At 38.5% G+C, this 11,154-nt stretch overlaps 1 protein-coding gene across 2 annotated transcripts in view; it reads right to left on the bottom strand.

Annotated features, from left to right (window-relative positions):
- The window catches only part of EPS8L3 (EPS8 signaling adaptor L3), a 254,614-nt gene that overhangs the window by 145,949 nt on the left and 97,511 nt on the right, over positions 1-11,154 (bottom strand). For both annotated transcript variants that reach the window (XM_072423530.1, XM_072423540.1), the window contains exon 9: positions 4,146-4,255. In XM_072423530.1, the coding sequence (XP_072279631.1) occupies positions 4,146-4,255 (110 nt within the window). The remainder of the gene's footprint in view (positions 1-4,145; positions 4,256-11,154) is intronic.

Genomic DNA, 11,154 nt, shown 5'->3' with positions numbered 1-11,154 from the left:
TTTTAACATTAAATCCTCCCCAACTTTATTTTATTTTTTTAATTAATAGAATATCTGTTTACTGGTGTACAAATCTAAAGGATCATATCAATCAATGATAATCAAATGTCCAATTGCGAAAAAAAAACAAACAGCCAATTTTGACAGACTGCGCAAGTGCTAATTGCAAGTGAATTTCTATCACCTGTGTGCTTAAATTTGAGCATATATAAGAGTGATGTGTTTTTTTTTTATTTGGTTTTGATGTATTTTTATATTTTATTGTGACTTTTTAGCAAATGTTTCTTTTGAATAAAGTTGTTTGTAAAATGTTGTTTGTTTTTTGGGGGTTTGTTATGTGATCTCCTTTCCAGTCTCCCAGGACACACAGTTTTAAAAGACAATTGTGATTGTTTGTAAGCTGTTCCTTGCTCTGAATTATTTGTAAGGCTAAAAACAGCACAATTGTCTTGTTAAAACTCAGTTGTTTGATGCGCATAGTTGTGCGCCAAACTTCAGGAGCGTGTAGTTCATAGTCGTGGGCCATGGAGGACCCGCTACATGCGCCTGAACTGTTTTATCAGTTGAAAAATGCACAGCACTTTGGCACAGTCCTCATTTAGGTAAGATGTATTTTTTGTGTATATTGGATGTTTTGCTTCATATGCACTCATGTGTGTATAGACATGAGTGCACATAAAGCCAGACATGTATGTATGCATTTAAATGTGTGTACATATACATAGAAAAGAGAAATTATAAGAAGAAGTAGGCAAAGAGGGCTTTTTGACCATATTGCTTCACATTGAAAAGATTGCCTATTTCTTCCTATGATTTCTGATATCATGGGCTTGGCTACAAGCAACATTCATGGAGGATATTGCTTCTGGTTAAAAGAAGGAATCCACCTTTATGTGCTTCCACTACCAAGCTGAGGTGAGTAAGTCAATTATATATAGTGGACCAAGATCTAAAATGCCATTCAAATCTTCCAAAACACCCTGAAGGGATGGAAAAGCAAGAAAATGTTTGGCACAAAGTGGATTTGGCTCTGGAAGTTTGATATACTAGTACTATTTGTTTTGTGTAAACACCTAAATAATGCATACACTCCAGTATTTATGCACATTAAGTTAAGCAACAACAGAACATCTGTTCATTTCTAAGAGTGCAAGACCCTGCTTGTGAGCTTGGCAATCAATGTGCTTTGATGTTGTGCTTGGCAACCTGGACCTCCTTCCATCACCATCAGGTGTGTAAGAATGAGTATGCAACTCAGCTAGACAACTAATTGACAACCAGTTTGGACAGCAAGTAGAAGTGGGCTTGTATACAATAGTGCTAAGATCAGGCAGCACAGCACAATGGCAACAAAAAACTATAACACAACTACAAATGAACAGAGGAGTTGTGTGGGGACAATCAACATGAGTGCAAATGTCAGACTATAAAAAGCAAAAAAACAAAAAAAAAAAGAAATAAAATCATGACAATTTATTCAGAAAAGGACTATGTACATAATACATTCAAATACCAATATGTGACAAAGGCAACAAGGGGGGTCAAGTAGGAGTTTGGTGTGGAAACCATGCAGACATTTGTACTTAATACTTGTGGAAAAAATTAAAACACATTGCTGAAGAATTGCTAAACTACAGAAACTGGCATTGCAAATAAGGCACAAAAACATTGCAGCAACAGATGAAACTAACAATCATGAGGATTACAAAAAAATCACATCAATGCATACCATCCAAGCAAACTTACTTGATTAACCCCCCCCCACATAAAAAAGTAACACAAAAAAACATCAAGCATTAAACATTCAAACTGACCTGTAAAATGGACTGGAGATGCGCATAGAATAGGGCACAGGTGTGTGTTAATCAATTGCTATCACCTTACCATTGAGGTTAACATTTCCTTATGAATCGCACAGCTAAAAATTATTTGCCTTAATTGGAAACCGGCAGGTTTCACCTTTGCAGGAAACCGGCAGGCGAGTTCACTAGAACACGGGCCCAACTTGCGCTAATAGAGGTTGCTGACCGGCGCGTACGTACGCGTGTCTAGCGTACGCGCATTTCATTGATAAATCAGGCCAACAGACTTTGTTGGAAAAGCTGTATGGTTAGGGCCGTAGAGTCCTGCACAGCACTAGGTTTGGCTGGATTGTTAGTAAAGGGAACTAACAGTGAGTTAGAGGCCAAGTAGCCAGGCTTTTTTTGCGGTTTGTTTATTTTGCCTGTTGTTTTTGTGTGGAAATAGTGTTAGTGAATAAAACCCTTGATGCACTTTTAACCTGCTGGCCCTGTTTCCTGTATGAAACACCCCTTGCTACGGGTGATCTCACAACTGGTAACTGCTTTTCACTCAACATTGGTTGAATTCTTTTAGGTAATTGCAAATAGTCTTTCAGGAATAGATAACTATAAGGGGACCTACCTTGTGCTCGAATTTGCTCTCATCAGATGAATTCTGACTAGCTTTAAGATCTCACTTGCCCTATTTTTGCTTAATGCTGTGTTTTTCATTGTAGCCATTGCAGTCAGAAGTTTTGGAGATTGTATTTTTGAGTGCCTAGGAGCCTTAACTGCCTTTCTTTCCAGACAGGGCAGTTACCTTGTGTATAATTGGACTCAGCCTGAAGGTTTCACTGACCTTTCATCTAATCAAGAGTTGGTGCTCCCTACATTCTTCAAGAAAATGGTTAACAGACCAGCAGTCTTTACATTACATTGCAGTATTCTCGAGAAATACCGGAATGCATTGGCCCCTTTATAAGACATTTCATTTTTTTTACCTTGGGGCTACCAAAGAATAAGCGACCTCAATACCTGAATTCTCCAAATCTTCTGCAAAGCTTTTAGGGCAAACAGAAATTATTTTTGGGGTCACAACTTATTCAACTTGCAGCAAATTTCTGTGCTGCAATTTGTAAAGTGTCAATTTATTGAACATCTAATGTAAGGTGACAACCTAGTCTCCTGCTCACCCATTATGTGTCATTACTGCATTGAACTGGCAGTCATAACTGCTGTTATTTTTGGTCACAAAAGGTCTGTCCAATGGTTTCTTTGTGAGTTTTAAGTATTTTTGAGCTTCCCTCCCTGAGTGTGCTAGCCATTTCACGCTCATGCTAACATGAAATGGAAAAAAAGGAGGGTCTGTATGTGTCACGGTCCCTTCCGTGACAGAAGTTTGAGGATCTGTCAGACAAGCTGCATTTGAGGTTATCTGACAGTCTCTTTGTTTTTACTTGTTTCTGTGTTGTTGTTTGTAATGACCACTCCCCTTGTATCAGGTGCAGCTGGTGGTCATTACTGCTCCTCCATTTAGTCTGGCCTCACACTTCATCCTGTGCGGTTGATATTCACTGCTGGGTTGTGAAGAGCTGGAGTGTTGTGCCATCCTGAGTTCCTGTTTATATCTGCTAATAAGATAAGTTGCTTTACTTTTGGTCTTTTGGGGTTATTTAGTTGTTTACTAGGGCTCAGGGAGACACTGGGTCCTTCATAGGGGAAGGAACCAGTAGTCTCAAGCCAGACACTACTGCTAGGGCTATACAGGGCTAGTAGGGACTAGGTTCCTGTGTATGAGTATTCCCTCCATCAGGGGATACTCATACGGTTAGGAGTTAGGGCTAGGTTAGGGTGTCTGCAAGGGGTGACCATTCCCTTTTCCCTAGTCATTTGAGGCCTAGTAGTGAGTAAAATCTTTCTGTTTCCCTCCCCTCCCTGTTATTCATGACAGTATGCTGTCATGTAGCTATCCATGGAGTCCTGATAGCTCCATGACAGCAAACATACTCACCCTTATTTTTTTAGGAGAGCTAGTTATTAAACACCAGGTGTATGGACAGCTGTCAATTTATCTAGAGTGTGTGGGTGGGGGGATTACCCCATTCTTATGCTGCTTTGGAGCTATCAGGAATGAAAATTACAATAAGCAAGCATCAAATTTTCCTTTTTGTTTTTATTAGGTGAATGGGTTTTCGGTGTATCCTCTCCAGCCTTGAAGAGCGTTAATAAATCGGGCACATTATTTGAATACACAAATTCTAATACCTATGTTTAGGATATAATGGATCTGTTGCATATGTTATATTTTTGATATAGCAAATAAATACAAAATATGTATTAGTATTCAAAAACAATTAAACTTACAATATCGCGTGTTATTTCTTCAGGTTGGTTGAAGTCCAACGATTGAGTGTGAGATGGAGGCTTTAAAAGTACAGGCTTTGTTTCAGACATAATTTGTAAAATAGGAAAATCTACAAAAAAAAAAGTTATTCAGTAAACATTTCCCAAACATAATAAAAAGGACAACACTAGCTATAATTTTCGTTTGTTTTTTATATAAGGGAAAAAAAGTTTTTGTTTTTTGTCCTTTTTTTTTTTTTGATTTTCCCCTAAATATTGACTGGTATCACATAGATAGGCTATAACGAGATACCCTTTTGAAGAGAATGATTTTTTTTTTAAATTAAAATCTTTATTAGGTTGAATCAACAAAAGAGAATTACAAAACATACAAAAATAAAGTAACATAAATAATCACCATGACAATCTATTTCTACATATGTACAAAGCTGTATACATAAAAAAAGCACAAAATAACAGTGAAAAGAAAATGTCACTTACAAGATTCACATGTAGCTCTCTTAATATCTCTGAGGTAGTGTATTAATAAACTAGTACAACATAATATTGTCAACCATATAATGAGAAACCCCATAGACTCAATCTGGAGGGTTTTTTTCATATTTTTTTTGGGGGGGATACTACTAAAATTAGGGGGATCTGATGGGGTGTCTCTAAAAGAAGCTGTTAGGTCCTCCATCAGATACAGCTCATTACACGGGTAAACTATTGGACAATACTGGGGTTTCCGCATGGACGCCACATAGCCGTGATACAGCATCAATGACCTTATAAAAAAGGATCTGTGATAAACCTTTCCTGGAATAGAAGTGAGATGTAAAAAAAAAAACCCTGCCTCAAAAGTTATCTGGTAATCTGTAAACCTAGGGAGGAGACCATGCACCCTCTCCCTGAAGGGATGAACCCTTGGGCTAACCCAGAAAATATTCAAGAAAATGCCTCTTCATGTTCATTATATCTCCAGCAAATGTCCGAGACCATTGGAAACATAGATTTTAAATGGACCGGCACTCTGTACCATCTCGTCAGGATTTTATAACCCGTCCCTTGGTATGATAAGCTAATCAAGGAGGATTGAGCAATAAAAAGTAGTTAAAGATCCACATTAAGATCTTGGGCCCATTTTGTAACAAAGGAGGGGGGGGATAAATTCTGAATCTGGGGCAAAAAAAGATAATTATAGATGGGAGGTCAAATGCGGAACCAGACCCTGCGTCAAACAGGGACTCAATCTGTGAGTGCCCTCCTAAGTTGTCCAACCTCGGGAGAGAATGCACAAGATAGTGTAATTGACGTATACGCCAGAAACTCAATTCAGCAAAGAACTGATGTGAGCTCATTTCCAATAAGGTTGGCCGGGCAGGGTTATAAGGTTGGCCGGGCAGGTGCCAAAGCCTTAAATTTTTGGTCTTCCAGACCTGGTAGAAAATGAATATGACCAATCACAAGACTCAAGAGTGAAAGCTCCGGGAAAATGAAACAAGTTAGAAAGATATATTGAAAAAGGGGCAGGGTCACCCCCACAGTAGGATGGTAATGAATACATAAAGGCACTTCAGACAGAATCCAGGGTAAGGGCAAGGCATATAAAGGGTATCTCAGCTGTCACCTGTTAAAGTTTTAATCCAATGCTTCCAATCCGCATGTCTAAACCATTCGACTATCCTGCCAAAATGTGCTGCAGCATAGTAAAGCAAGAGGTCTGGTACTCCCCCTCCACCATGCTTTTTCGTTAAACTAAGTATATTAAAGCTCAACCCTGGGCCTTTTGTGTGCCTAGATGAGTAAAAACTTCTCTCAGGTTTAGTAAAGTACAATGTTGTAGTTTTAATTAGAAGTGATTGCATCACATAAAGGAGTTTTGGTAGTAACACCATCATTAATTTATGGCTAGTGCATATTCCGGGCAAATCCAACGTGGTGGTGGATGCTTTGTCTCGGTTGCAGTGGCAGAGGTTTCGCAAGTTGGGGCCAGGGGCAGAGCGATTGGGGACTCCTTGCGCAGGAATTTTGGGGAATTGTGATAGGATCATGATGTCACTTCTTCAGCGGTCAGTAGCTAAGTATACATGGTCGGCTTACACAAAGGTGTGAAAAGAATGAAGCAATTTTTTGTGGTGAGTTTAGTTGTGCCCGATCGACGGATGATTATGCGTGTTTGGTTTTGTGTTTTATATGCAGGGCCATTGAACAAGGTGTGTCGGTTTCCTGGGTTGAACAAAAAAAATGGCCAGTCTTGCCTTTTGGTTTGAATGTTGGGGTATCTGGGATGCTACTAAATCTATTATTGTGCTGCAGGAGCTGAAGGGTTATCGGAAAGGTAGAGTGTCAATTGACACCCGGCGTCCAGTGTCCTTTACCCTGCTGAATACATTATGGCAGCGGTTGGGGAGGACTTGTGTGTCGGAATATGAAACTGTGCTGTTCCGGGCGGCCTTTGTACTGGTGTTCTTTGGGGCATTTCAGATTGGCAAATTGGTGAGTATGTCTAACCTTCCTATATACTTTTTTAAATAAATATAAGTACCACATCAATTGATTTATTGCATCAAGGTTTTTTTTACTTTGTCAGGATCCTCTATTTAAACAAAATAAAACAAAAAAATTTAAATATAAAATGCTGTGGTGAAAATATGACCTTAATGTTGTTTATGGTTAGTTTTGACCCAGTTAAAAAATAAGATTATTTAACAATAATTAGTGCCAAAACTGAAATCATACACACTAAAATCTGACTGTAAGCTCTCAGTCACAGAACATCACACAGCCAGCCCTCTCTTCTCCCTCCTCTATTCAGGGCTTATTTCCCAGGCTTCTTTTCTGTAGCTAAACAGACAAAACAAACAGGCATTCCAGACATAGAAGGAACTATTCAGTTAGTCTTGTTACTTCCAAAGCACACATCTCCTATTTGCAGATTGCAAAAATGCATAGAAGATAATACAAAACGTGAAATGGATTATATCTTGGATGAAAATGAGACAGGGGATGCAGACCAGCATAGCGATACGGATGAACAGGTTTCTTAGATGGAAGACAAGTATCAACCAGAATTCACAGACACATCTGATGAGTCTGATGGGGCCACCACTGCTAAAGCTGCTTCCATTCCTGCTGAAATATACAAATCCAAAAGTGGTAACATCTGTTGGAGTTCAGTACCTCCTGACGTGCATGGCAGACTAACTGCTGAAAATGTCATCAAACGACCCCTGGGATCACAAGGTTTGCTGACTAGAGTTAAGTGACATCAAGACATGTTTTGAATTGTTCATGCCATTGTTACTAAAAAAAAGTCATAATTTGTTTGACAAACCTTGAAGGAAAAAAAGCCCATGGGGACATGTGGAGTGGCATTGATGGGGAATGCCTGGATGCTTATATTGATGGTGTTCTTCTTGCTGGAGTGTACAGATCCTCTAATGAGGCCACTCAGTCTCTGGGATGCGTCATCAGGCTGAACAATTTTCCGGTCAACAATGTCACTTCCGACCTTTCGAATGATATCAAGAGTCCTCTGATTTGACAACAGAGATACTAGATGTCTGGGAGATTGGTGCAACCAAGGAAAACGTGTAGTCCTCGATATGACTACTGGACTGCAAGGTCAAAATATCAAGTGTGACAATTTTTTTTACCAGCTATGACCTTGGACAAGAACTTCTCAGGAGGAAACTTACAGTGGTAAGCACAATGAGAAAAAAATAAACCTGAGCTGCCAACCAAAAATTTGCAGGTGAAGGGCAGGGCTCCACTTTCTTCAAAATTTGTATTTACATACACCACCACTGTTGTTTCATATTGTCCAAAAAGAAACCTGAGTGTAAAACCACTTTTCACAAAGATGCAGCTGTGTCATCAGGAACTGACAAAAAGCCCATACTTATCCAGGATTACAATAAAAACAAGGGAGGAGTGGACAACTGACTGGCATCTACACTTGTCAGTGATTGACCAGAAGATGGCCAATGGTTGTGTTTTATAACACAACCAAAAATAACAAGCGGGAAATGTTTCTTGAGGAGCTAGGAAATTCCCTTGTCAAGGCGCACAATGAGCAAAGGAAACAGGTTCTCCTGAGACCCAGTCGCTGCAATCTTTGTCAGACAGCTGCAGAGCTCGCCAAGCACTCTGTCAACTTCATCAACAGCACAAAGGGCATCAGCACCAGCATCCTCAGCCAGGCCTGCCTAAGCATCAACCAGCACAGCAACAACTCCATTGAATCCACCTGATTCTAAAAGAAAGCGGTGTCAGGTCTGCCCTAGCAATAAGAACAGGAACACAAACACACTAAGTTTCACTTTTTGCCACACATGCAGCTAAACACACATAGACATGCATGTTATTGCACAAAAAAATTCTATTGGTTTGATTTGCTTGATTGGTTGTTGTTTGTTTAACCTTGCAAATCTACATTTTGTAATATTACTTGTTCTGCTTTTCTTTTTTTGAAAGGAAAAAAAACATTTTGTTGAAGTAATCATATATGGGTCAAAATTGACTCGTAGCACCATAGATGTTACCATAGTTAATAAAATTAACATAAAAAAACAAACATTTAAGAGATGTGTTTTAATACCCCTCAGTAATAGTCTGGTAACAACCTTTTATTTACTTATATAATTCTCTTGAGGTTCATTTTATCATTTTTTTTATTAAAAACGAGAGGTATGCTATGAAAGGCCAAGGGGGTCACACCAAAAATATTAAAACCAATCTTTTCAGGAATCCTAACAAGGTAACCAAGATGTAAGAAACACATTGGATGAAAATTAATTGTTTTGAAAGTATTTTATGGCTGGCCTAAGACAAGGGTCAAAACCGACCAGTTAACATCATGGATAGTAGCAGTAAACTAGGTATATGAGAAGGCTAAGAAAACAGCTGGGGGACTGCAGGTAGAAGATGTTCGTTGCGGGGAGGATAAGGTTTGGGTGAATATTCGCAGGTCCCGGACTGATATGGAAGGAAGGGGTTTTTCGGGTGGAGCTGGGCTTTCCCAGAAATGATAGTGGTTTGGTTTGAGATTGTGGCCAGGACCCAGTGGGGGTTGGCACGATCGGTAAACAGATTGAAGACCAGAGCTAAGGTAATAGGGAAGTTGGGAGGTTTATTACCAGGAACTGGGGCATTGTTGTTGGCCATCGAGAGTTAGAGGCGCATTATCCATTGCATTTACTAGGTTATGGTGTTTATTTAAATGGGTTGGGAACTGATTTGTGGTGTCGTGGGCTACAAATATGAAAAGACATATATACTACGACGTATGCCATGTGAAGAATGATTTGTTAGGGAAAAAAGAAGGGGACACATACCCTGATAGTAACATCATTCAAAATATAAGAGAAAAGAGAATAAAAGCCAGGGTATTTGTTTGTTGTGGCAATGTATTCGTTATAATACACAATGTTACTCCTTAGTTAAGGAACTTGAAGATAACAAAAAAATAAATAATTAAATAAATAAATAAATAGAGTTGCAAAAGTTTTACAAACAAAACATCATATGTACAGTGAGATCCACCCTACTGTGTCCAAAGACATGAGGGTGGTTTTTAATCTCTTATCTAGACAAAATATCGCTTTTTGATGTTAGGAAATGAGAAATTCAATTGGGTTCTGAAGCGTTTCGCCTTTTGGCTTCCTCAGGGGACCATTGAGAACAAAAATATATCTAAATATAAAGATAAATCAAGATCAACAACTATACATCTATATGTAACAAATGGCAAGTTATACTCATATACTACCAAAAGTGCATCTACTTACATTTGAGATAATACTGTACAGATTTAATGGGGGATAGCAGTGCATCCCTAAAGTTCAAATAAATTTTTCTCTGAAATATAAATTAATAGTAGTTGTAAATATACAGGTATACTTGATAGTTTGAGAATTGGATGTGTGAAATTACTCACCATAAGGTCTGACTGTAGGGTATAAGGAAATCAGTGCTAGGGGGAATTGTTTAAAACAGCTACCTAGAACCTAAAAATTAAAAAAAGTTTACTTATTATTTATCTATAATGTGTCAAGGATTATTTATTATTGGGTATAAACAAAGGGTATTGTACTTACGATTAGTTCGGATATTATGGGATTGGGAAGTTCTAGATAATGTATCAAGGTGTCAATGACAGACGAATCTAGAAGTCAATTATGGGGATATTTAAAACTGTGCCAAATATTGTTGGTCGAATAGCTCACTATTCGATTCGACCGCTATTCGAGACGGAGTATGGACGGCATTAGTGTCTTGCATTTAAAGTCAGGTACTGGGCAGGCAGCAGCATCATTTACAGCAGGAGGAAGAGGCGCTGGGCTCTGAGACGGAGTATGGACGGCATTATTGTCTGGCATCTAAAGTGAGGTACTGGGCAGGCGGCAGCATCATTTACAGCAGGAGGAGGAGGCGGTGGGCTGAGACGGAGTATAGACTGCATTAGTGTCCTGCATTTAAAGTCAGGTACAGGGCAGGTGGCAGCATCATTTACAGCAGGAGGAGGAGGCGGTGGGCTCTGAGACGGAGTATGGACGGCATTATTGTCTGGCATCTAAAGTCAGGTACTGGGCAGGCAGCATCATTTGCTTTAAAAAATCATAAAAAAAGTAAAAAAATACAGAGAATTAATTCTGATACCACTTGCTACCTATCACAATAAACAGCAAAATTTCTGTATTTCTGTTAAAAAAAATACAGATAATTATTTATGATACCACTTGCTACCTATGAAAACAAACAGAAAAATTTCTGTATTTCTGTAAAAAATACAGATATTTCATTCTGATCCTACTTGCTACCTATCAAAATAAACAGAAAATTTTCTGTATTTCTGTAAAAAAAATACAGATAAATTATTTGGATACCACTTGCTACCTATCAAAATAAACAGAAACATTTCTGTATTTCTGTAAAAAAATACAGATAATTAATTCTGATACCACCTGCTACCTTTAAAAAATAAACAGAAAAATTTCTGTATTTCTGTAAAAAAATACAGATAATT

The sequence above is a fragment of the Pyxicephalus adspersus genome, chromosome 1 (assembly GCF_032062135.1).
Source record: "Pyxicephalus adspersus chromosome 1, UCB_Pads_2.0, whole genome shotgun sequence".
Classification (NCBI taxonomy): Eukaryota; Metazoa; Chordata; class Amphibia; order Anura; family Pyxicephalidae; genus Pyxicephalus; species Pyxicephalus adspersus.
The sequence above is the reverse complement of the archived record's forward strand: the minus strand, read 5'-3'. Positions and strand labels throughout refer to the sequence as shown.